Source organism: Folsomia candida, unplaced genomic scaffold (assembly GCF_002217175.1).
Source record: "Folsomia candida strain VU population unplaced genomic scaffold, ASM221717v1 Fcan01_Sc002, whole genome shotgun sequence".
Lineage (NCBI taxonomy): Eukaryota > Metazoa > Arthropoda > Collembola > Entomobryomorpha > Isotomidae > Folsomia > Folsomia candida.
The window spans coordinates 18,972,159-18,999,975 of record NW_019091194.1 but is presented as its reverse complement, the minus strand read 5'-3'; the positions used below and the strand labels follow the sequence as shown (position 1 = coordinate 18,999,975).

The following is a 27,817-nucleotide window of genomic DNA, read 5'->3' as shown; positions in this document are numbered from 1 at the left end:
TGAGTTAGGATGCTCTGGAGACGGGGGCATAAAGGGCATTTAAGTTAAATGGACGTGAGATGGAATGTGGTTGGGTTTTATTGTCCCCTTTTTCAATCCCAGAGTGAGTAATTTAATTGATGTGGATGTGTTTTGTTGTGTATTCTTCCCACTAAGCCATTTGTGACTCAGCTTTTCTCATTTTTGTGCGTTCGCAGGATAAACTACTGGATGGCTGGAGGATTGTCAGCGATAGTGTTCCACGCCACAAATGTCGTAAGTATTAATTTATGATGCTTACTTTTTAGTTGTACATGATACCAAATATGCATCATCTATGTATTACTTTAATTTGTGTACAAACAGGAAATGCGTAAAGCTCGACATGTGACCTATTTACATACGTATCTGTTTAATCATCTTGTTCTAAACTGGAATGTATGCCACATATTCATCCCTGGTTTAGTGATTTTTGTGATTTTTGTGACATTTCATGCTATAATTTTGAAATGGAAGATTTTTTCCTATTTAGAAATTGAAAATCAATTTTACTGATTAGTATGCATTTGAGTTCCCAAAGTCGAATTCCGAATTAAGTTCAATTCGGTCGTGTGGAAAGTGCACATTTAAGAAAATATGTCGGATTATCCTGTTAGGGATTTTTTTTGCGTTGTCACATTGTGCCAAGTCAAGCTAAATTTTACTCGGTCGTATTTACAGATGATTCATGTCGCGGTCTGCATCCTCATCTTCTGCGTCTCCTTCCAAATCCTCAGAATGAGTGTTGTCACCTCGTTCACCGCAAGTGCTATTTTCGCCGTGCACCCTGTCCACACCGAGGCCGTAAGTTCTATTTAGTTGCTACTTTCTTCCTCCTCATTACTCTTGCTGCCCACATTTCCATCCACCACAAACCACAAAATCGGGACTCATCACCGTTATTTATTACCATGTATTCCTCTGCAACCATGTCTTGTATAACAAAAAACCTAATAATTTAATGAGAGAGAAGAAGATTACACTCAATTATTAGCAATCCACGACCAGCAGAAGATGCCAAGTATGCATTAGCATATGTACATAGCTCCCATCAATAAATAACGGATCAGTCAAACCACACACATAAATATTATTAAGAAATGTGCACTCATCAATGCAGAGCGACCCGAACAATGCGTTGTGGAAGCCGAATTAAGGACGGATAAGAATTAATGAGCTTGGAGGATGGAACTGAGAAGAAAAAAGAACAAAGATATGGACAAATTACATATATTTCATTCCGCAAAGGAAGAAAAAACCCGAAGCCATGGGAAAAAAGTGAGCGCATTCATTTACTCAAGAATGCTCTAAATATTAACTAATTATCATTTGGCTTCACTCTCGGTCATTTGCTGCCGACAGAGAGCATAAAGAAGAAACACCCGTCGGTCGTATATACATATATTAGAATCCGACCAACAATCCGGGCATTACACACACACAAGTCTACACCACGGAACCGAAGGAAGAGGAGCGCAACTTACTCCTCCACTTATACTTTCCAACCACATTATCATTCCACTCGTCGTCCCTAATTTATTTGGAATGCTGCTTAATTCCACTTATTACCATGCATTCCTCATATCATCAACTAGTCGGGTTTAAAAATAGTGTCCATGACTAATAGCACAGCCTAACGAGCCGGGCCATATACCAGAGAGGGCACAATCTTTCATCAAGAATGTCATGCTGTAGATGGGTTAATTTTGTCAACACGGCTGGCAGGAAATTAAGACATTTCTGGACAGTGTTCCCCCAAAATGCTGGCTCGCAGTGCGTGTTTGCATGCTGTATTATACGGAATGAGAAATGAATTAACAAATTTGGAAATGCAGCTCTCTCAAGCAATTCGTGAGTACAATCCGTTTTAGAATGTTTTTCCATTCTCTCTTTTATCCACGGTGGCGGTGCAAATATGCAAATATCATTTTGCAGTTCTTGTCCGTAAGCTAACGATCATGTCAGTGTAATGATAAGCGATAGACAGAGCCAGGGAATGGATGGGGATGATGATTCCATCACTTGAGCAACTTTGATGGCCTTAAAGTATGTTTATAATAATCTCCATTATGGATGACGTTGGCCTACCCTTTTTCTCTTATGGCATGTCGGAAGCTATTACCGTTATGATTGTTATTTTCATTGTGTAAGCCTCTTATACATCAGTAGTCGTTGGTTGGATGTATATTTCTTCTTCCTGCGTAATAATAATGCCCAAGTCTTCTTCCCTCTTCTGCTGGATTGCATTAAATTTGCTTTCACTCCCTGGTAGCGACTACGAAGGAGATCAAATGTGTCGTCCAAGCAGGGAAGCATGCAACCACGAAATCCGTTTCGTCATACCTCATTTTCAAAACTACGGAACCTTATCGGCATGCCAAGACTCTGTAAAAGTGGAGATCTACATAAGATAAAAAAGAACAGAGTACATATGTCGTCTTCATCCAATATACCACGATATGTAATGAAGTCTCAATTAAAACCATATGCAAATTTGTGATTATGAAGTCATTTTACAGATTACCAAAGTTGACAAGGACTAACAACAAAATACGAAGAAAGTTTTTTTTTACATATGCAAATCCCCCATTTTTATAAATTTCATCGCCATCAAGAAACAGTTTCTTCACGACTTGCTTCAACTCTTCGACTCGACTCAATCCACTCTCACGGAATTTGTTCCAACAGCAGGGATGGAGCGAATAAGAGCGGAAAAAGCAATTGATCATGATTAAAGTCAGTCATAACCCAATCCAAGCATTGGAGAGAAAGTATGTTGCTGCTGTCGAAATACAAAACATTCACCCTTTTCAGCCTCAATTTATCAGACGACTACATACATATTACTACATACAGTGCGGCATAATAGGATATCGATTTGTCTCACATGTGGCGATATGTCATTTGAGGAGAACGTTGCAAAAAAAATCGTACATATCGCAAGGAAAACTCCAACTGGTGGAAAGTTAAGGAGGAGAAGAAGAAAAATCCCGTCCAAGTAGATGAAAGTTGATTAAAGGAATTAGAGAAGGACGTCAAAAGAAGTCTGGCTGTTTGTCGCTGTCTCGTGCACTTTGTCATCTGGCGTGCTGCACGGGTAAGTATGTTGGAAGCCGTAGCCAATAAATGGAGATGAGAACCGTGTGACATGACGTGCCCAAGCGAGTGATGATTATCCACAATCATGGGTGTCCGCTGTCTACTCTTCCTCCATACTCAACATGCCTCCTTGATTGGAGAGAAGAAGACTATTTATTTCATTTACTTTATTGATCCCTTCTCACGCAAAGTTTTAAAATGAGTAAGCCCTTGAGCCGAATGTGAAATCCGCTTTCTCCGCTTGAGCACCAGACCCACTCAGAATCAGGACCAAGTCTCACCAGTTTCATTGGCTTCAAATTTTGGCAGCCGACCAGTTGGACTTATCCACTCCCCCGCTCGCTGGGCAAGGTACATATAGCGATGTGGTCGGAAACCTATAAAAAAATCGAATGCAGATACCAAACTTGATGCTCCGTTTAAAATGAAAATTTCCGATGAGCTTCAAAGTTCCACGTGTTAAAAGTTACGCAACTTTGGTACAAAATATATTTAACAAGTCCCCACTTTTGTCCTCCTCGCCTTGATTGATCATAGATGGATAGGCATTTAGTTGCCCTGTATGTATGTATGCATATAAAGTTGTGCTGGGTGGTGGTGGTGTCCTGGCGGCTGTGGTGTAATGTGGTTGTTCAGCTTCTCATTTGTTCTCGAGCAAAGTGTAATCATGCAAATTAATGGATAATAATGTTGCAGGTTGCCGGGATCACTGGGAGATCCGATGCATTGGCATGCCTCCTCATGCTCGCTTCCTTCCTTCTGTATTCAAAGTAAGTCCCCTCCAAATTATATCGTCGTCGTCTTGCACAAGGCGGAAATGGCAACGCAGCTACTTGCACAGCGTCTGCCTGCCATGTCTTGTGTGTGTATGTACATGGTTGTATGTACGTATCTTTTATATAGCATCTCCTCATTTGAGGAGGACTGACTTTTACTTCATCCTTCCTTATCTACGTGTGCATATGACTTGGCAATTTCTTAATGGCCCATAATTCCTTAATAAAGAGGGAACAGAAAGAGTCTGGTAGTTGTTCACGAAATATTGTAAGGAGCCGCGAGACCTACCAAAAAAATGCCTTTTGATTTTTCATAAAAAGAATCAATAGCATAGTAATGGCATCTCAAAGAAGGGTTATCATTATGGCGGTATGCAGTATTGCAGTATTAAGCAAGCACATGGTCGTGGTGCTAGGGTTGGAGGAAGATAGCAGTACAAAATACCCCAAAATGGGCGAATCAACAATGCTTAGCGGTACGGAAAGGCATGAATGAATGAACAAAGATCATTATTTCCCTAATCAGCATTAACACTCGTCTTGTGCTCCTCCTGCTTAATGCATGAGTTGCTCGTGGTGATTATCTTCATCTCATCAGGCCTGGGCTGGTTGGTTCATGGCTGGAAATTTGGTTACCTATTTCATCCATCCCACCCATGTCAGCAGTTAGTCGGAAGTGCGTACGTACCCCTTTCCCGTGGTGTATGTATATCTAGCTAGCTGTTAATTGAATAAATGTTTTGCTTAAACATCTCCACGCGTTTTTTTCCATACTAATGGCAATGCATACGGATCCACCACAATGCGGAGGATACGATATCAGCCGACATGGTTAGCAGAGGAGGAGGAGGAGGAATGATTGTTGGCTTGATTTCGCTTTCTTCCTGCGTAATCATCATGTCGTCCTTTTCCCTGAACACGCGGGGACTGCTGCTGTTGAGTGCAACGGAGCTTTACCGGCCTCATTCCGAAGGAACATTTCCTGAACTTACTTCCATAGTTCCGGTGCAAGGCGCACTACCGGGTCGGGTCGTCGGCTCCATATCTCCATGCTGCTGGATGGTCTGTTGGTTAGTAGTGACTGCAGAGTCAATCTAAAATCCTGACAATGATACAGATTCCTTTTTCATCCTGCTCTTGTACACTTTTCAGGAGGAGGACAAGGGAAGAATAGAAATGGAAAAGTAGTCTGACTTAAGTGAGTTAAAGACAGATGCGGATCTTGTGTGAGGAGGGAAGAGAAAGGAATAAAAGTGGGAACATGTATAGATCTCAGTCACTACTTTGTCGTCGTCGTCGTCGTCGTACGAGGGACATATTCTCGAAAAAACAGATCCAATTGGGGTTTCATGTTTTTTTTCAGTTTGAATACGTTTACAGTTCCTCTCCAATGGAAATGATTGCATGTGCGAGAGCTAAGCGGAGAGGAGAAAGGTGTTTTGCAGGAGCAGTTTGTTACTCATAGCCATCGTATCACCCTTTCTCACTTTATCCTTGGTTGGCTGGGTTGGGTATTGTGTGTCAGCACTAAATTACGGAAGAGATTGTTTGTGTATGGACGAAGGGACTGGGAAAGAGAGAAAGTGGGACAGGGCAACCAGAGAGAGAGAGAGAGTCGAGATAAACGACATTGGAATGGATAGAGGAGCTCAACGCTGAGGTAATGGAAAATGTGCATATCCGTCCGTTATGTAATGCACTACTGTATGAATATGTAATCTCGGCCGGATACTGGATTATGTTCCGTGTATACGTCTGTACAGGACAGAGTCGCTCTCTCTTTGACTGTCTTATTCCCTCTCGCTCCTCGTGGCTTGGTGGATCTTCATCCTCCTGCACATTCTCCTCGCCTAAATTTATTCAGGGTCTGTCTGACCAATCTAGGCTAAGTAAGCGATCCGTTAAATGACCGAGGGAAGGAAGGAGGAAAGAATGGAGAGATGTATATTGTGCCATTTACTTCTTTTTTTTTTACTACTCTTCTCCTTCTGACATGCATGCACATGTAGTATTGAGCGTATCGTCATCATTCCTCTCTCCCTGAACATTCACTGCTTGAGTTGACTCACTCCTTTTAATTCCGTTCAATCAGGATAACGAAAACTTTGGGAGGGTATAAATTTGACTGTTCTCTCTCTCTCTCTTTACATGCCAAGGGAAAGTCTGCCGTGGTGGGTAGGTAGACTCTAATCGTGGATAAGTGGAGTAAGTTCAACCATCCTGGTGTCTTTATACCGAATATATGGGAATACCCATTGGGATGGTTAGTTTATGCATGGGGTGCGAGTTACGGGTATAGATTGAGAGTCGTGAGTGCACTTGAGCCACAACTCTTGAGCATTGTTGCTTGATATTTCCGTGTTCTTTTTTTTTGTGGTGGGATAAAAAAACTAGAGAAGCCATACGGGTTCAAAGCCATACGCACCAATGCACGGTGTTCTACGTATGAAGGTAAGGGGGAGAAATACCTATGCAAATTTATGCGTGTGATTTGCTTTAACATCTTAAAACCCTAAAGCACCCTCATAAATAGATAGGCGTGAATCAGCCCAGATTTTTGACGAAAACCTGTACGAAGCTCTTCTCAATGATGAAATACGACGACGACGCGGACGATTAATGATAAAAAACAATTTGGTAATGAAACTTTTTTCTCTGAAAATTCCAGGTCCCTAATCCCCCATTGTCGTCAGAGGAGGGTGGCTTCTTCGTCACATGGCGGGGAGTACAGTGTGATTGTCTCGGATTCTGAAGAGTCCTCAACCGACTCGCTCTCATCCACCTCATCAGCAGCCAACAATAAGATTACGGGAGAACGTGGACGTGGCAGCTCTGTGGCGCAGTACGGGTTGAATCCTGGCATTATTGCGTCCGGGCTTTGTGGATGCACCGCCATGTTGGCAAAAGAGACTGGGATCACCGTCATGGGAATTAATATTTTGTACGACCTTTACATCCACATGAGCGCTGTTAAACGGTGAGTGAATATGCACAATCCTAAATATTCTACCCCCGTCCATACACAAACACGGCCACCACTATAGGAACACGGAACATCAAACTATTGTACTCTGCCTCCTGTTCTTCTTCATTACTTATTAATTCCCCCGAAATCAGGAGATGGGGAGAAGGCAAGCGGCTGCCGCACTACATGCCCACCCACCCACTCACCCAGAGTCCACCTTCATTACGAATTAACAAAGACTACGAGGACGACGGACATGTTTGTACGCTTTCACTTCCATCGACTTACTTTTACTCTGCCAACAAAGTCCGCCATGTGGCAAAGGAGACATCAGAAATTGTCTTGGAGAGAGAGAGAGAATTTATCCGCAGCTTCTAAAATAGTTGTCTCTCTAATTTAGTAAACTTTGCCAGTTGAGATTTTAGCAATACGTAGTTATACCCATCCATAGTCGTGGTCGGTTGTTGCCTTCGCCATTTTCTATCCAACTCTGCAAGAATACGACCAAGAACAAAGTCCGACTTTCTGTGGTTCGATTCCGCACCAAAGTTTGGCCTCTGCACCTGACACACCTGTCAAGCACGGATGGGGAAGCTTTTTCATTTATTCAATGTTGTGTAATTAAGCCAACCAACCAGCATTAGTGGCAGGGGGTGGATATGGATGGATGGCAGTTGATGTGAACTGCGGTTAAGTGAGGTCTTCCCTTCATACATTTCTCAAAGTACGTACATGAGGAATCCACCAGTCCGCCAATCCAGGTTGGAATGTACGCTAAGAAAACACGGGCGGAATTTCCCACCTCTTGCAGTTATCAATTATGACACGAGTAGTGTTTGTCAGCCATGACTTTATCAATGGGAGAAGCATATCACGTGGAAAATATTGGTATTGAATATTCACCTGATTTTTAATGGCTTGGTGTCAGCCATACATTCATGATTTCAACTTTGACAGCGTATAAATAATGCCGCTTATTTAGGATGGCAAAGCAGAAGAAGATAGTTAAAAGTGCCGTCACTGCCATTTGAGACGTATCTACCCTAACGCTGTTCTTCTATATCTATGAAGTTGTTTGGTATTTAAGTGCTTCTGCTCCTGCTGCTGGTTGTCTACGGGTTGGCCTAGTTTCATTGAACTTATCCACTTTTTTGGAGAAAGGAGTGAAATATTTAACCAGCCAGTTCTCCGACCCATTTACAGAGGAGCCAGGTAGCAACCTTAAACAATATAATTGGTGAGTGAATGAGAGAGTGAGGCTTCTTGCTTGACAGAAAGACAATGGAAAACAATTCTGCCTTCGTCATTGGTGGTGGAAGTCTCTAATTTAATATTAAAGTGATAGGTGATGCGTGTGACTTGCTGCTGTGGACTTACTTTTGTTGACTGTCTCCGCACACACATGGAGAAACTACACTCTTTTCCTCTCACTCTGCAGTCAAGTTAATGATGGTTTGGTAAAAGTAAACCTCCAAACTTTTGTCAAACTCTCCTAATTTTTCTTCTTCAATTTCCGCCACTTCTTTCTCTCGTCTTCGTATGTACACTGCTGCGGCTGCCTTCACTCCTTATTACTCAATCCATTATGTCCCATGCTCCACCACTATCCTGCTGCTGCTGGATATATGTCGTGGGTGGTGGGAAAAAGCGAGCGAGGAGACCGCGAGGCGACATGCCAATGGAGAAAGGCTGTCTTAAGCAAAGTCACCATCTACCACGACCACACCACCAACGACAAGATCTCACTGAGGTGACGGAACGAGAACTTTTCTCGGAAATCAATTTTATTTGCACTCCGATTATGCTGTTATGCAATCAGCAATTCTGCGTATCTAACTGCATATACCGTAACAAACGATATCATGCCAAGTTATACAAGTCGTATAATCAATACTTTTAGCAATCTTGGATAACGATCAGAGACAAAAATAATAAAAATGATAAAATTGCAATTTCGTGAGCTGTTGATTGAATTTAGGGATGGAACGACGATGTGTTTTTGGGGGAGGCTTCCCTCCTCACCGTTACGAAACAAAGGACATGCTGGCTACTACCCAATCTCGTCCGCCAGGGTTTGACCCTTCCCTCTCTCCATTCATGGTCGTCTGTGTGCACAATATTTCAAGTTCATGTCTGGTAGCAGTAATACGTCAATTTCCAATTGGTTCCAATTCCACGCCATATACTGCTAACTTTGGCCGGGAATCTAATAATTTCTTTCTCCACTTGTTACAACGAGGAAACGCAGCGCAGTCACACGACTGCCTAATTCACTTTCACATCACTTTCTTCCTCACTCGACGTTTGCTGTCAATGCATCGAGTGTGTGTGTGTGTGCACAATGTACTTCTGGTGGGTGGTGGAAGGAGCAAACTTTTCTCAGACTTTGATGACCTTGTCCTGGACGGAACGAGAGAAAGTGTGATGGGCTGGGCAAAGTTAAACATTATTGTTACGTATATCTGTCCGCATAACTACCCACTACATACACAGCTCACTTACGAAACATGGTTTCTAAGTAAGAAAAAAAGAGCCTATAACTGCGACTACCTTCATCTGCGACGCATCAATTTTTGTGCATCCTTCGTCCTTGTCCTCGTCGTTTCTCCTCATCCTCCTTTCTCGACATCCCCGGTCGAAGGGAGGTTGTTAAAGTGAGGGACGGAGACCAAGAAAATATTTACTTGGTGAATTGCATGGCCAGTTGTTTGTAGGAGAGAGAGAGAGGAGAAGGAAGCAGGGCTGGATACAAGGGCAGGGCAGCAGTAATGCAATGCGGGTGAGTTGAAGCCTTGTTGACATGAAAGGAAAAGAGAGCACAATTGAATTCCCTGTGGACAAGTAAACTTAAAAGTGGAGGAAATAGGGGCTTCTTTTCCTAAAGCTGAAGACGAAACAAGTTTGGTTTTGTATATTCCATTCCATTCTCTCTCTCGGTACATTCCATCCATCCATCCTGAATCCACTGCTACTACGTAGGGACGGAGTGTAAGTAAAAGCTCGCTACCTTGTTCCCATCCTCTTCCCACACCACAACAGTGCCCACTACTACTCGCCTAATGCATCTCTCATCGCATTGACATCAAGAACCCACCCATTCATCAGACAACATTCAAAAAGCAAACCAAACCAGAGCTAAATGTGCTCAAGGCACTACAATAAAGTTCTTCCCAAGAACTCTCCACGTATCCCGTGCTCTTGCCTAACTGGGCATATGTACAGAAGTAAGTATACTTGGTCACGTGGACGTATAATGGCACGTATATCTGGATGGGAACGAGGAGAGAATAAGAATTTCCCTGTTCACACACAATGTAACAAGTTCAGTTGCTTCTTATTATTGGTTTTTGGTCGGTGGAGAAAGTGGAAAACATGTAGAAATCAACCAAAATGCGAGTGGGAGATGAGATGGAAAGGTTGTGAAGGGACGAAATGTGTGATTATGTACCGTGCAGTTACGTATCTACGTATTCATTTCCTTCTTCCGCTGAGAGAGAACTCATTCTCAAAGAAAACATTGTCCTACCACGTCTTATTTAATATTAAAATTGTTTCATTCAAATAGAAATATAATTAGACCAGGGTTTGAGTTACATACACATAATCTCACAGTGAAAGTACAATCTCCTAAAAAAACCGAATCTCGACCTATGGGCGGGATAACAACGGGCGAATGCGATGGTTAAAACAACGTCGTCACATACGTTTTTTTGGACCGATCAGAGACTGCATTGGATTGACAACATGACTGTTCTGTTGTGGTGGTTGTGCACAACAGTGGTCTGACTTGGCGAATTTCTTTGGAAAGATATGTTACTACCAGCGTATTCCTTCCGACCAAGTATTGTGTGTATCCACTGATACCGTTTCTACAGGATGGTTGCATCATTGGCCTGGCTTGTTGGTTGGGCAGGAGGAGTGGAAGTAGTGCGGGTTGATACTGCTGCTGCTGCAATGGAAATGCTTTCACTTGTCGATTCCCTCGAGAGGAGAATAGGCCTCGAAGAAGTGGATACAAAGAAAGAAAAAGTGCGGAGGGAGTGGTGGTTCGTAGGTTCGTGATGGTGGTGGGACGGATGGATACTGCCTTTGAATGGGCTACATAATGGTTATAGACATCGGTACAATCTCGTCGTAGGTATAGCCATTTGTACTCTTATTTCTCATTTTCTATTTGCTCTCTCTCTCTCTCTCCTTCCCTCAAGGTAGATTGGAAGAGAAACGAGTTGGAGGAAACAGGTTTTAAATGTTTGAAGCTCTTGATTCCAAGGAATTTATTTTTCCTTTCTCCGTGTGTGCACTTCGCATTTGCCACGGTCTCGACCCCGACAACCTCGAGGTGGTTGGTTGGGTGGTTGACTGTGATGTTGTCAAAGGTTGGCATAAACAATTGAATTTGTTCACATTGGTTTGTTTTGACTTGTCTCCTCTGAAGGACAACCAACCAGCTCGACTTGTGCGAGAGTGGTAGAGGCGAGATAACGGATTTCCCCTCGCAATAACTGGCTTGAGCATTGTGTAAAAAAGTAATTATTTCAACCCAGTCTACCCAAACCAATGTGTGTGTCTGCATGTGTGTGTTTTTGTTGGAAAAAACTTATGTAAACTGGCAGTCTATTTTCCAAGATTGAATTCCAGTTTAATCCAATAGAGCAATTGTGAGCACTCTTGTATTGAGTGTCATCTCATGTCATGTGCATTTTGTACGGTCGCAAAAAACCCACACAACGCGAAGAAGGTGTATGTTGATGACTTTGATGATTTTCTATGAGTGGACGTGGAATATCTACGTTCGCGAGTTGGAATCATGTCATCCAAGTCTGAATGTCATCTAAGGAAACACTTAACTTTTTGTCTTTTTCCATTTCCTCAATGTTTGTGTGTGTGTCTAAGAGTACATACATTGACGACGCTGTGTTCGTAGTGGTGGCTTTCTCGCAGAGTGATGTGGGGGAAGAACAAGAGTGGATTGTTTGTATGTATGGGCAACGTAATCCAATACAAGTTAACGAGTTCTTTATTTTTTTCTAGGTGGTTGGTCACCAAAGCGGAGGACCATTCCCAATCCATGTTGCGACGGAGGGTGAGCTTCATGATGGTCTTGGTAAGTTTTACTATGCTTCTTCCCGTCCGTCCCGAACATGGGTTTATGACGACAAGTCACTTTCTCTTATTGTCAAGGAGGTCTCTTAACTCACCTTGTCTGAGCAAGCAATTATTGACCCACCGGGTTTTCAAATTGACCCATCCCGTCCAATGTCTCTATTGTATTCGTCCTCCTACGTAAATAGTTTTCCCTTGTACACATTTCAAGATATCTACGTACGCATCTCTGTACATATATACTTATATATATACACATCTGCGTATGTGTGTAGCTTGCTGTAGCAATTAGTCAGTACAATTTTTTTGAGAAAGTTGTACGTATTCCTTCTCCGTGTACGTATGTACGTGTTGTGTGACACAAAAGTGAGACAAATTGTGTAGAATAATCTGTACACAATTTGTGTGTGCGGTGTGTGTGTAATGTGCTGTGGTGGTGGCCGTGGTCCTGGTTGTATCGCATGTTTCGACCAACCCAATAAAAGCTTGGTTACTTTCTCCGTGTGTCCTGACTCGGCTACCTGCTCATTCACCTCTCCATTGTAATAACTTACTTTCCCCCACCACTTCCCTTCCCTTTTTACTTCCCGGTGCAGTTACGAGTTGCAGAACAGAATAAAATTGGATTGGTTTCCTGTAGATTCCCTTTATTGCTTGGATTAATTTTTTATTCTGCTCAAAAGATTGTTCTCCGTGTCGATCTTGCCCGTTTTGTCTGTTGGACTGTAATTTCTCCAGAATTTCTGACAAAGTCTTCGTCTCCCTAATCTCCTCCTCCTCCTCCTCTCCTTGGCCTGGTTGACTGCTGGATGCCGGCTCTCCATTTATATTTACAAGTTGCTTGTGTATGTGTGTGTGTGGATGTATGTGTGCTAGACAGACGACGACCAGAATCGTTCGTGTCTTTCTTGATGGCAACGCAATGTAATTTCGTCTTCTGAAAGTTAATAGTTTTCAAATTAAGGGGGTGGCGTGGTGGGTGGGTGGGTAGCCACTAGCCAGGTAGCTGATATTGCAAGGTTGTTGAAGAAGGACAACTGCATAGAAAGAGAGAGAGGCCGCTCTTTCCTTCCTGCTTCTTCCTCCTCCTTGTATGTTGATTCCTCCAAAAGCTGGATAAAGTTATGCACATCACGATTTCACCATTTTAAAATTCTAAACAATTCCATGCCCTTTCAACATTCCAAATTTCCAAAGTTTTAGATTACATTGAGTTTGTAAAAGTGAGTGATACTCTTTGCGTATATATTTCGTGACTAGACATTTTTCACCAGCACATTTCCTTCCACATTAACCGCAACACAGGAGGAAGGAAGGAAAAATAACAAGGAAAAAACTTGCCAGGAGCAATCAGTCGCGATTTAGGCAGCGTTACTTCCAAGTGCACGGAATTTCGGATATTTTCTCCCTTTTCGGTGCAACAGTAGTGTCATTGATGTCCTATCCAGCAGGGTATTAATGTCTGGAGCTTAATGTCACTCATGAATGAAGAAGCAACTCGGTGCAGGTCTGGAAGTTATAGGGCCAATAATAATCAAGGGAAATCACCTTGGATGAAAAAAAGAAGCTTACACTTTTTGGTAGGCGCAATACAGAATATTAGGAAATTTGCATGATGCATTACACAGAATATTTTATACGCAATATCATCAGAAAGAAAGTGGAAAGTGAGATGATGATGAGTAGAAAGGAAGCATGACAATACAAATTTGTCAGTAGTTGCAGTTTTTTTTATAGCGTACGCAGTTTGTATGAAATTGGAACTGTACACACGTTCACCTTGTCGTAGGTATTTTTTGGCTGGTGGTGTGAAAGGAAATTATTTGTGAATAAAGAAACGCACCGAGACCCAGAAGGCAATCTGTCACTCGCTGTCCTGCTCTCCTTCGCCACCCCAACATTCAGCATTATTTATTTTAACATTATAATACGTGGTTAATGTTACGTCGTCGTGGTGGTAGGAGAGAGCCTCCGACATGCAAAAACATGCAGGGGCGCAAGAAAGTCAAAAGCAGTCATGCGGCAGGAGCTTAGCTTTATACGTATTTCCTATAGTTGGCCGCTGAACATAAACTTTACATTACTTTGCTTGTTTTCCTATGAGTGGAGCCCATTCATTCATGTTTTTCATGATGGGGATAACTCTCCACATTTGTGGTTTGGCTTATCCTTTGAGTTGCTTATTTATTTTTCAGGAAAGGCTAGATTTGACCTTACCCTGCAACCTGCATACGTACAGTAGCGAAAACCACGGTAATAAGTGTATCACAACTGCCCTCACGTTACAACATCACCAAAATTGGGAAATGCATGATATTTATAAAGGAACGTATGCAGAGATAGAAAGTGTGTCCATGTTCTCGCACATGTACGATTCGTCGGGGTTTTCGTGGTTTGGAGCTTGTTTTCATACCCAGTTTTTTGCCTGAATAAAAACAGATCTCTGTCAGCTTGGGTGCCCGACTTGCTCTCATGAATGGATCGTTTCCTCGCTTCAGTCCACAAGACAACCCGGCCGCCTGTGTCAGATCTGACCTTACTCGGTAAGTGAATGTTCTCTTCTTATACTCCTTATATTTATGGAACTTATCTTCGCTCTGGAACCTACTTTATGGTAATATTATCTTATCTGAAAAAAATAATGTCATTGGATGGAAAAAACAAGCCCAGTAGTTTTGGTTAGTCGGAGGACGACATAATTTGTAACGGTATCAGAACAGTTGCGGTACGATTTATTTAACAGGGTTCACATGCATGCTGACTAAATGCTTGGGAAGACCGAGGAGAAAAACGGGGACGAAATAAATACGGAAAAATATCCCAAAATCAGTTCATTTGTTACGGGAAGCAATTCAAGTCGAGTTATTTACAAGACCCAATTTGCCTAATGCACAATGCTACACAATCGTTGTTGCATCTCTGCTGTTTAGCAATGGGGTTGTAATACAACAACCATTTGTCGCACTGGTTAACAACGTGCGCCTATTTACAGTTTCCTTGATTCCCCTTCAAGAAGAAATTAAGCGGATTATCTGATTCCGTTCTGGGGATTTGTTTCTATGTAGTGAGGAAGGACTGGAGAGATCTTTTTGGGTGTGAAGGAAGAAAGGAAAGCAACAGCAGAAGCAGCTGAGGGCTAACCCATGTACATACGGAGTGAAAGCATCTCCACCACTGCCTCTTGTATACGTCCGAGGTAGACATGACACAAAGTTGTGGGATAAAACCTTATCTTTCCGGATCTTAATTCCACCACTCCGCAATTTTACGTTGTTTGTTACACCTTTTGCAAAAGTTGCGAGGAACAGAATTGCATCCTTCAAGTTCCTCGTTGTACGAATACATAGGCTGGAACGCTTGTGGATGATCCGTCTATTTTTGGGGGAAGCTTTGTGCATTGTTTCGCCTCGAGTGGGGTGCAGTGACACTACACACGCACAAGGATGCATTTCACCTTACTGTGGAATGATTGACTATAAACTTTAATTTTGGAAAATGCCAAATGCGTCTGAATTGCCTCAACTGCTGCCATGAGACCGTTGCTTCATGCAACTCCTTCTGTTGGAGGGTGCACGACAACGACGAGTGAGTGAAAGAAGGAGTGGAAAGTAATCTTGACAATGGGTGCACGTGGCATGACAGAAACGCATCGACGAAATACCCCGCGGGGCTCCGGCAAATCGTGGTTGGCAGTAAAAGTAATGACGAAATTTAACCTCGTCCTTGTCATCATCATTGTTACAACAATAAAACTTGCTGTGGGGAGAGGAGCCGGTTCTGTTTTCCATGTCTGTCTGCACTCTCACACACTATTCATTCTATAATTCTGGATTTATTACGTAGAGGAAAGGACTGAGGCTACTTTTTGCGATCGAGTTCTCCGTCCGTCCGTCGGTCAGTTGCATGAGAATGTTGAACGGAGCAGCTTCTCGGGTTCTGTTTTTTGATTTGGCATCTGTCTTGTGAAATAAAGACAAATAACGACGAACTGACCTTTTAGGTCAAAAGGTCACGACGCCAGGTCATAGGTCAAACTACTTTGAACTAAAAGGGTTTCATGTTAGAATTCAAATTGGTCGTATTTTGACGCATAGATCTATTCAATCCATGAAGCAGCCGGTGAAAGCTTGGTTCCTCCAACGTTCAATTGATGTAATTTTTAATAGCTTCGGAACGGTTTGCAGTGTACTCGTAGACCTCAGGTATTTTTCATTTGCAAGCCCATCTCTCGCACTCTAAGTCGCTATGTAGGGTTTCCAGTTTTGTGCACTCTGGGCAACATGGTAAGTTCAAATTTGCACAAGTATTCTTTCAAAACCTTTCAATCTCCTACTACTTTAAAATGGCGTGCCAGAAAACACTTTTTTACAAATTCCCAAAGCAGAAAATCTCATTGTTCAAACTTGCACTATTGCAGTGCGCTCCGTCATGATGCTTTACCACTTCCAAGGCCCCCATATTTTACGGCTGAGACACCGAATATCGATAAGAAGCCTTACACAACATGTGTCACTTCACCTACTAACCTTTCATCTCAGTATTGCAACATATTCAATGTACATACAATTTTCGTCACTTGGCTTCCACTACTTTATTACACACATCAGTTGCTGGAGTTTATTCCTCCCATCATCATTTTGGTTGTTGTCTGATAATTCCAAACTAGAGGAGAGAGTTAATGTCGATGGATCAGTCACTATTACGTACATATACTGGATATGAAATAGGGAAATAAGGTCTCATAAGGAAATGAATGGAACTGCCGGCTGAGGAGGAACGCTGGAGGGATGTTCCACTTATCCTTGTATTAACAAACAAAGTAAATTGAATGTTGCAACTTGTGATGTAATGATAAGAGAGATTGTGTGTGAGGCGGGCATGAACATTGGAACATTTTCCTAAATTATTATCATTTTTGAACTTGGATATCAACAAAATGCGAGAGAATGAAATTGAACAAAGTGATAAATTCGCCACAATCCTCACAAACTCTTTGAGGCCTATGGTTTGATATAACTGTGTGCGCACCCCCTCTCGCTGCTTCCCTCTCTCCGACCGGGTGCATCGTCGTCGTCATCGTCGTCGTCGTCGTGGGTAGCTACAACAGCCTGATAAAAGTTTTATAAGATAAATCGCACATTAATCAGATAGGCAAACACAAAAGGAACTGGAGGCATTTTCAACACGCCATTTGCTTTGAACACTTTGAACTTCCAACAGCAAAGCGGACTAAGCGGTACGGTGGCACGCAGTGGAGGAGAGAGAGAGAGAGAGAGTCATCCATTGTGCGCCTAAATCCACTTAAATCAGCGTCTGCAAAGACACTAAATTCAATATTGACCTAATCGGATTCGAGAGCAGAGGAATAATAATTCATTCATCAGGCGAACCATCTCTATCTATTTCCCAAGCCACCCGTCGCACCACCGAAATTGCAGGAGGAACATCACAAGAGCCCGCACCACATCATCCAAAACTGTTACATGCACCAACAAGAGGAGGACACAGGATGGATGATGATGCTCCATCATGTTTTGAATTTGGTTGGACGACTGTGACACTTCTTCGCTCAAACACGTTACCAGCATTGTTACACAACACATAGTTTTCACCAGCCCGAATTATGATGTTTTAATTTATAGGCGACACAAACCAGGGAGAGAGACGTGACTTGGGTCCTTGGCTGGTTCTTCTGTTTGTAGTCCCCCCACTGACTCACTGCTAGTTATTACTACTCACACCCACCCACCCACCCACCACCACCACCACCGCCGCTTTCATCCACCAAATAGCTACAGCCGTGCGGATTTACAACGTCAAACTCCATCTGCCCTAGTTAAAAGAATAATAGGTCATGCAAATTAGATTTTGGCTGGGTTTTCACCCATTTCAAAGGGAAAATTACTTGTAGATTTCCCCTCCTCCGCTATTAAAACACGAGTTAACAAGGGATTCACTTAATTCTGTAGGATGGGACAAATAAATATGACAAACTGATATGAAACATTTCACATGATTTTCCTCTCTCTCCATATGAGATTTCTCCATATGCATATGTTGAACTGAAACAGGTTCGGCTGGTACAGGCCGAAAGAAGACTTGAGTTGCATTTTCATATTACACCGTATTTTGCCTTACCATCTTACTTCCTTTGCCTACTTTTGAATGGCAAGTAATTGCAAAGAAACTGTAGGAAAACTGTGGGTATTATACTGCAGGGGAGAGTTTTGAGTAGAAAAGTGAAGAAATTTAACAACGACCCCATTCATTTTCTCCACGTCGTCGACGACCTCGTGCAGCGGGGAAAGTATGAAGGCTGGCTGGCTGCTAAAACCAAACGAGGAGGGCCAAAGTCTCGGCGAACAAGACGGGGAAGGAGATGAAATGTGTGGAGTTGATGCGAGTGTAAATGTGAATGGCAAATAGTTTCAAGTAAGTGAAAAAACGGGCCAAAATTTCAATCGATAACGACGAGAATGCAATTTAAGATGAAATCTGAGACCCAGCCTGAATTTGGTATGCCTGCTACATATATGCAGAATATACAGTGTTTTCCGCTGCTGTTGCTATCCATCCACCCTTCCTTCTTATCTCAAGTATTAGCAGTTTGGTGTGTGTGTGTGATGGTGGGAATCGTCGTGTGGAATGATATCATAATATTTTGCCCTTGTTCCATTCAAAATAGGAGAACACAAGAGTTGCAAATGTCTTTGTGATGGGATGGCGAAAGAGGGAATATGGGAGAGTGGCATTACGCATAATTTTCACCCGTCTACACCCACACACACATCCCACATCGCATTATCATCGTAAAATCGCTTACTTCCTTCCTCACTACTTTCTTTCTGGGAGAGAGATTTAAGCAGTTGGAGGAAAATCTACGTGCAAAATGGCAAAACTTGAATCGAGAAATTCAGATCATTTTAATGTTGAGAGATTTGAAAAAGTGCAATGCCACACTTTTAATGAATTCTGCTCCCCTCATGTGCTCCAAACTGGGTAATATAATGAAACCCAAGAAATCGAGTGTGAAAGGCAGAGGAGACGCCGGAACTGGCGTGAGATGACTGGAGGGAGAGAGAGAGATCGGTTTTAGAATATTTCGGGGTAAGAAGATGAAGTAGTTATTTCCAAGGTGTGATATAAATGCATATGTGAAAGCCATTTGAAACATAGGAACCAATCCACAGAGACACATCCAAGGATTGAACAGAGTGATGATGAATAATGCATTGACTTGTGAGCGCAAAAATATTTCAGAAAGCAAAATCTTGAGATATGCCACCAACCAGCCCACTCCCTTCCTTCCTTCCTTCATATCTCTCTCTGCCGGGCTTGACATAGACAGAAAACTGGCTGATGCCCCCAAGAAGAACATATATTATACGTTCTCCAACTGACAATCAGACTACTCCCACCACCACCACCAGTGAAACTCGGGCTGTATGAAATTGTAATTAAATTGTGTTTCTTTTTCCTTTGCAGATTTCTCACATACGCGTTTCTCCCCGTCTTCAACGCCTGGCTGTTGATTTGCCCAATTCGACTCAGCTATGATTGGCAAATGGGATCAATTCCTTTGGTGGAAACTCTTTGGGACTTGAGAAATGTGTACAGTGCGGCTTTCTACTTTCTCTTCTTTCGCCTCCTAAGAATGGCGCTGAGAAAGGTGAGTTCATATTCCTAATATTATATTCTAGCCTGTTTTCGTAATCTAAATGTGCGACGTACTTTTCGACGTACATAGAAAATAGATTTTTGGGTTTATGTAATGCTAGTTTTGATTGAAGAATTGTTAATCAGTCGAATAATTATTCATCAAAACGTTCCTTTAAATACATAAATGACTGGAACGAGTGAGTAGAGAGTAGTATCCGGATAAAAATAGAAAAAATAATGTATTTCTAAGTAACCGAGAAAATTGACAGCGCGGCTTGTTTCACTTTTCTAATTAAACAAATTTTGAGCGTTGGACGCCATTCAGGAGATAATTTACGAATGGATGTGGCTGAGAAGCCTTATTTTTCCCTTCAAAGTTGACTGCCTAACTAACCAGGCTTGATTTATGGACAAGCCTACTTTTCTTTCCTTGGCTCCTTTGTTCCTGATCATTTGCTCGTCCATGAATGAGAAGAGGGGTTTTGGTACAAAGGAAAAGTCAGGCTGGAGCTGAAGTCACGCTCTAAATTTGCATTTGGATTGGATGGATGATGACTAAATTATTGGTCCAATGAGACTGGGTGGAAAAAGATGCTCAGAGCTAATGAAACGAGTCCAAAGGTCTGTCCCCATCCAGAAATGAGGTTTTAATACCAAATTTTTATGGAAAGTGGTTTCCTCTTTATAATAACTGTTTGTACTCGTCGTACATACTACAAATTCCTGTTTACACGACCCAGTTTGCCTTAAAGTGCTTGATGCAGCATATTAAATGGGTTGTAGTTTTCTCCAACGGTGCGCTGCTGCTGCTGCTACATACGTATCTGGTCCAACTGCTTAAGGTGAAAATTGGGTCGGGTAAAGATAATGGGATTTTGTTGCACATTCCAATTTTGTCGGGTGGATCTCATTTTCCTCCGTTGAATTGCCAAAACCATGTGATATGGTCGTACTCACTGATAATCACCACTGCTATAAATATATCCTTGTACATCCAAACTTCCTCCTGTCCTTCTTGCATTATCCTTCCCTCCCTCCTTCTGCATGGTGAACAAGATATCAAGATTGCAAATTTGCTCACGAAACCGTTAAACTTTTGTAAACAATGCATCACAGACTTGGTATATTGTTTCTTTGAAGGTGTGTTGTTGTGAAACATGAAATAGCACAAGTTTGCTTTCTCTGTGTGTCTTACTACAGTTTTAATAACGGCAAAGATGAGCAGAATGGCGGTGGATTGTAAATTAGCAGAGGGAAATTATGACATGCTTCCATTTTCCTGTTTTTCTCCTGGTTAGAATTAGATGGGCATGAAGTTTGCTCAGAATTTTGCGGATAAAAGTGAAGGTCGGTCATCCAGATATGTATAAACTTGTAGGAAGTAAGGTTACTAGGATTACGTACTTAGCCACATCTACATCCTCGTAAAATGAATCATGTCTCGTGTGTGTCAAGATAACATTTCTAATTATTGGGGACGGACTAATTATGTAGCAATTATGTAAATAACATTGAGTTTAGGCTACTTTTTATCTAAACGCAGCTTCTAAAGTTCAGCTCATTTTTTTTTTACTTTTGACAAACAACGTTTCATGAATTCACGTCTCGTTGTAATTTTAATTAGTGCAGTTCCGCATGGCAGAGTCGACTTGTGCATAAATATTAAAACACACAAGTAGAAGATTTGAACGTGGGTTGGAAGGAACAGTCAAATGCTCGTCTATACGCCCTTCTTCATCCTTTTGTCTTATTTTAAATTTATTCTGCTGGCCCAAATAGTCGGAATAGTGAGTTGATGGCGAATTTTTTCGCGATATAGAATATAAAACAGCAAGCAAGAGAGGAGAGAGAGAGAGGAATGTTTTACTTTCCGTCCGTCTACTAGTGATTCCTATTCTTGTTACTGCTCTCTCGGAGAAGAAGGATGGATGGAGAAAATGGTGAAGGAATTTGCAAAAGTACTCAGAATTTGCTCGTTGAGAAAACAATTTGTTCCCTTTTATCCAAATTTAGCCTCATTCTCTGCCCATCCTACCACATTTCTCGGCCACACAATTGCAAGATTTGTGATTTGTATGTGTATCATGTGTATGCTGGGAGTGAGAAGGATATGAAGCCATTACAGCGTTTGTGATGATGCAATAAAGAATATTTCCTCACCGCTGGCTGCACAACAACTGTTTAGTCGATACTAACCAAACCCTTGGTTTTGCTGCTGCTGCTGGCTGCTACATTTGGTGCTACATTTTTGCCAAAGATACCTACATGACCACTACTGTGCAGAATATCTGATTTGCAACGATCGCAGACTATGTAAGCGTGAAAAGTAGCGGTAAAAGATATGTAAATTCCACGAGGACACTTGAGATGAAACCATAAAAATTGAATATGAGTTCAATTCGTCATGTAATTTTGTTCTCTGGGCGTTCCTCAATCTCTCGGGCAGTTTAGGACACGAGGAGGAAATCGTGTGGTGGTGGAAGTAAGCATCAGAATTTCAAGTGTCCAGTACACCAGGAAAGAGGGAAAGAATGGTTGGGACACGTATGGGCCATTAATATTGCAACTTATGCATGGATGCAAACCTCGTCCATTCTTCCGCATGTACAGACAATCCTCTTCCTCCTCTTCCTGCACCTCAACTACTGTTTCTACTGTTATGTTGCTCATGATGATAACATTCATTCAAAATGGGAATAAATGAGTGCAGCCGGTCGAGTATTTTGGTCGGTCCGGTGTGTTGGATGAGTGGAGAAAGCATTATATTGCACTGGATGGAACTGCCCGGTGGTGGTGGGAGCGGAGATACTTTGTTCATTCCATTATGAAATTCTTGTGTCTTTCTTTATGCTCCGCGCTCAACCCTTTTTTCCTTCCATGTCTTTTCCTAAGAAAGATGTCCATTTAATTCGTTCGCGCATACTTGGCCATCTCTTTCAGGAGCAGCACGTTCCACTCCCATTTGTGGTTAGCATTTCAGGCATGACTTTGTGCACAAGTGGTGGTGGGTAGGTTGGTGGGTGGGTGGGTGGTGGATGTGCGTTGGATGCGATTCTATCTCTCTCTCTTTGCCTTTCTCTCTGTCACCTTATTCTTTCCAGTCCTCCTTTCATAATATTCTGCCATGATACAACCAAGGATTACTCCTCCTGCAGCAAAGCCAGCCGGACTCGGCTCTAAAATTCCACTTCTCATGCATGAGGAAAACTCATTTCTTCGTCATTTAAAGGTTTTTTGAATGCGGGGAAAATAGGCTGCGTTTCTCCTCCTGTGTGGAATGGAGAGATGGAGAGAAAGAAGAAAGAGAAAGAAAGAAACGAGGGAACGGAGACAAATTTTTTGAGCAGGGTAAGACACACGATGGGACCCTTTATGGAAATCTCGGATTGCAAAATGTGGCATAAAGCTACAATTTAGACTGATTTTAATGACTCCATTGTTTCCCTTGTATTCCCGTGTTTCATGTCGTAGCTCTCTCTCTCTCTCTCTCCCACTTTGTTTCATCGCAACAACTCCCCCTGTAAAATGAGAGACATGTTCATAAGAGTTTAGTACGGTTTGGATTTATTGTATTGCGGCCCCCCAACAACAACAACTCTTTGCAGCTCCTAGGTTTTCTTTCCTTATAGAGTTGTGTGTTGAGGGTGGAGAGAAGATCTCATAAAATGCGGTGGTGATGCTGTTGTAATACATATGTAATACGACGACTGTCTTCTTTTACTTCTTCTTGGGATGCGTATACCTGACTTGTTTATGTTTGTTTCAGGGTGGCAGCAGCAGATTTCGCGTCTTGCTTGGGGAGGATGGACCAAAAATACTTGTCTCTCTCCTCTTCATCTCTCTTCCATTTCTCCCAGCGTCTAATTTACTTTTCCCCGTTGGATTCGTCGCTGCTGAGAGGATCCTCTACACACCAAGGTGAGTCAACAAGAAATCTATACATATTTCCCCCACAACAAATTCATTTACGATGCATCCACGAAATTATTACGCTATGCCTGAGAAAGCCTGTATGGCTAAAAAAAGTCGCGTTTATTTATACTGGTCGTGAATATGGTGCATTTATTGGGGGGAGTAGGGTGAGGAGGGTCTCGGGTTGGCCAGATTGCTGCATCTTATCCTTGAAGTAATGCCGAATATGGAAATAAGAGGACATCATAAAATGAGCAATAATCTGGAGCAACTCGCAAGATGCAGTTGGAAATGTATATACGCGAAGGAAGAGGAGAGCGAGCGAGTAGTTGGGCCTCCCTCCCGGTGTGGACAGATTGCTTAGTCGTCTCATCTCCTGAGGGAACCCTTTAAGCCCAGCTTTACACGCTACAAGATTTGCCATAATGATACACCTGTTCCATCTCCTTTACGAGGCCTTTTATACCGATAAAATCCCTCAATTTCGACAATCAAATTCGGGCTCATTGTTATGGTTTAGGTCACATAAGGAGGAGGCAGGGAAGAAGAACCACAGCCTTCCACCTCACCCATGACGACTAAACCAGTCTTCTGTACTTACTTAGAAATTACACTTTCCCAAAAAAGTTTGGCACTTACTCTTATGAGGCTGCCTGTGATGATGGAAATAATGCACTGACACCGACCCTACAGCAGCAGCACCAGCACCACCAACTTTTTTGGAAAGAGTGCTGCGAATGCATTTTTATCGAGGTTGGATATGGCACACATACTAATCTCTCGGAATGGCGAGGACATTCTTCAGTAATGATGCATTCAGAGAGAGCAAAGAAAAAACTTTCCCTGGGCAAACCTTCTCTTGACAATGTCCAATTATGCATGTGTGGTTTTCACAACTGAATTTAAATAGCGGTTGAAAATGAACGATAAGGTTATAAAACATCAAACGAGCAATGTTTTATTATTTCTGAGATTCTCGTCTCTCTTTCCTTCACTCTCAGCGAAGATGTGTGTGTGTGTGTGCTACATTCCTCATTGTTTTGTGTGAGCTGCATACCTTAAGCCAAGGGTTGGTCGAAGGGAAGGCGAAGAAACTGGTGGTGGTGGTGGGTGAGGCGACGGTGATAAAGGCAAAGTTTGAGGGGCCGTGTGATGTGGTGGTGTGTTGAGTAGTTTGATTTCCACAGAGCTTTCTCCACACTATCCTCTCTGGTGTGGAGGCAGTGGTGGTCGTCCCATATCGATTGGAGTGGAAATGGGGAGAAAGTCTGGCACGGAAGTAGTTGAGCCAGGAAAATGCCTCGACCTTGTGCTCTAAGCCAAAAGCGATAATAGACAAACAGGTCGGCTGATGGTCTCTTCCTAGCCAAAAAGTAAATCTCTCAAAAGAAGAAGAAGAAGAAGAAGGAGAGGAAACCGAGTACACGAGTTGGGTGCTTCCCTCCACCCACATTCCACTTCCTACCTGCCTTCCTGTCCCGTGTGTTAAACACTATTGTCTACACCACTTGCATACTTCCCAGCAGTCAGGAGAGTCCAACAAACAATGCCAAGAAGTGGTGTGTGTGTGTGTGGTTCTAAAGATGGTAAAATAGTAGAGCCGACCTCATGATGTAATACAATTGCAATGTTTACAGGCACTTTGATGCATTCACTATCATTCGAATCTGTTTCTCCTCTCCTCGAGATAAGACAAACATGAATGTGTGTCGGAATAAAGTGCAGTTCAAGGAGAATATATATTCACCAGTATTAAATCTTGTACCGTTTCCGTACACCCATCTCTTCCCTCCCTCCTTCCGAGAGAAGTGAATATGTTCACGTGTACATATATAACAGTTTAGCGTATGGTTGGAATTAACTGTGGGAATGGGTACGAACGGGTATAAGTCATTATATTTACGTTGGAAGGTAGGGCAGACTTTCTCTCCTTGAAATAAATTAAAGTCGCTCCAAACATTGTCATAAATTATAAATGTGCCAGTCTGCTTTCCCTCATCTCTCCGGGCTGCATTGAATTGAAATTTGAAACGCGACCCCTTCTCCTCATTCACAATGTTCGAAAAAGAGAAGAAACTGGGTTGCCGTTGCTTTTCGTACATCGTGGTTCCCTCCCAGCGCTTGGTTTGCCCTTTCGTTCTTCTTCCTCCTTCACCTCATCATCTTCTTGATTTTATGTATGCCTTTCCCCATTTCAACTTTGTCCCTGCTGAGGCTGTCACAAAAAAGACAGTCGACTTTGATTTTTTTCCTGTTTGTACCTACGCCCAAAGTAATTTTTATTTACACATTCCACTCTTCTGACTCTGGCAGATAAGAGTAAGTGACAAATTTGAAACGATCACATTTTTCTCTACAGGTTTAAAATCACACCTGCGAACTAACCACCTAGCTACTTAGTTGCATAGGTGAAACTTAATCCCACGAAAAATTAGAGTCTCTCCAACCAAATAGCATTTTAAGTCTTTGTGTAACAAACAATAAATTATTATTATTGCTGCAAGACACGAGGTGACAATGTGCCCATCCAGATTTCTGTTTATCAGACGATGCTGGAATATTTCAAGTTTATTTTGGAGACTCGTACATAAGTTCATACAGCCATATCTCTCTCTCTCTCCTTCCCTGCGTACGTCCTTCCCTCTCTCAAACCTCCTCCTCCTCTCCACCTGGCTTAACTAGGCTTATCACGTAAATTACAATCAGGACAGGAGGGTCTTAGGCCCCAGTTGAAGTTCCCTCGTACACTCGCACACCTTAATTTCTTCCATTCTGATGAAGACGGGAATGAACAACGCACCGACCAACAACTCCAGTCCGTCATTTGGAGACCAGCAGCAGCAGGACTTGTGTTGTATATCCAACACGACGCGACGTAATGATAGTCAGCCAGGGAACGATGCACTTTGAACTTCATAAATAAATAAAATTCGAAATCGAGCTAAAAGGGTGGGCGAGTACAGTACAGAGCGTGTGGTATTCATGATTATAATTGCTACAAGATTTAATATTTAATAGTTTATGAACCCCTATTGATTTTCATCGTGGCTCAGGCACTAATCCCCTCTATCTCTTACGTACGTCCATACAACAATACGTGTTGTGTGCAGGCAAGAAATACAGAGTGGAAATGAGAACAAGTGCCGTTTAATAAGCTCATATTTTCCTTTCATGACGCACCCTTACATTACAAGAGATACATGCAGCAGCACCACCAAGTTTTACAGTGTTCATGCAAATTAAATAAGCTCAAGTACTCTTCTTGTTGTTTGCTCCTATATAAATCCCACACTCGCCCCAGTTAAGTTAGTTCGGAGTGGTGAAAAGAAAAGTAAATTGAGAACAACGCGAAACACGTTTTTTTTGCTTTCGGCATCAAGAAAAAGTTTTTTTTTTCTCAAATTTGGTCTCATTTCAACTTATTTGAATTTGAAGTTATTTCATTACTTGGTTTGACAGAGAGAGAGAGCCAGCCAAAGAAAGAAAGCTACTGCTGCGTAGAGTCAAAAAGACCAACTTGAAATCCATCTTATTCACCTACGATCTTGTAACACAATATTATTTAGGTGACTCCACATGCACCAGGATAATAAGGATCATTGTTAACTCAGAGTCGTATCATCTCCTCAATAAAACAAATTGAGAGAGAAACAAGTCGCAAATTTTCAGTTTGCGACTTGAGAGTTTGAATATAAAAATATTCATGGGGCAGGTTCTCCCACTGATGATGTACTCGCTCGCAAAAACTTTGTGCCTCTCTCCTTTCGATCCTGCTTTCTCTGATGATTTGTCGTTCGGTTTGATACACTAACAAACAACTTGTCGTGTCCTTGCATTCATTCACCTTGTGCGAACAAAATTGGATTCATTTCTTTTTCAAAGGCTTTGACAACAAGATCCAGTCCCACACTCGTTCTCTCTCTCTCTCTATTCATCCAAACTCACTGCTTTGCAGGAGAGCAGGCCCATTCTGGTATCAAAACTAAACTAAGCATCAAATAAATCTCGCATCCAGCATAAACTATACAGCCACACACACTCCTCGAATTCATCCACCAGCACTTTCCCCACCCAACACTTTTGGAAAGTCAAGTTTTAAACTAAAAGTAAAACTAAACACGTTAAACCAAACACATTTGGGAAATGGAGTAGCCTGCACACACACAACAACAACAAGAAGGAGCTATGTGGAAGGCGCCAAAAATGAAAAGATTTATAAGAGCACTCGTTCAAAAATTAAAGCGCAGTAAAGGGAGTCGTAAACCCCGTAAATTTGAAACATGTT

At 42.2% G+C, this 27,817-nt stretch overlaps 1 protein-coding gene across 1 annotated transcript in view; it reads left to right on the top strand.

Annotated features, from left to right (window-relative positions):
• LOC110843565 (protein O-mannosyl-transferase TMTC1) overlaps nucleotides 1–27,817 on the top strand; it is an 87,510-nt gene that overhangs the window by 14,411 nt on the left and 45,282 nt on the right. The window contains exons 3-10 of the mRNA XM_022089532.2: nucleotides 198–255; nucleotides 700–822; nucleotides 3,814–3,887; nucleotides 6,562–6,870; nucleotides 11,890–11,962; nucleotides 14,401–14,504; nucleotides 19,447–19,630; nucleotides 23,387–23,538. Coding sequence (XP_021945224.2) covers nucleotides 198–255; nucleotides 700–822; nucleotides 3,814–3,887; nucleotides 6,562–6,870; nucleotides 11,890–11,962; nucleotides 14,401–14,504; nucleotides 19,447–19,630; nucleotides 23,387–23,538 — 1,077 coding nt within the window. The remainder of the gene's footprint in view (nucleotides 1–197; nucleotides 256–699; nucleotides 823–3,813; nucleotides 3,888–6,561; nucleotides 6,871–11,889; nucleotides 11,963–14,400; nucleotides 14,505–19,446; nucleotides 19,631–23,386; nucleotides 23,539–27,817) is intronic.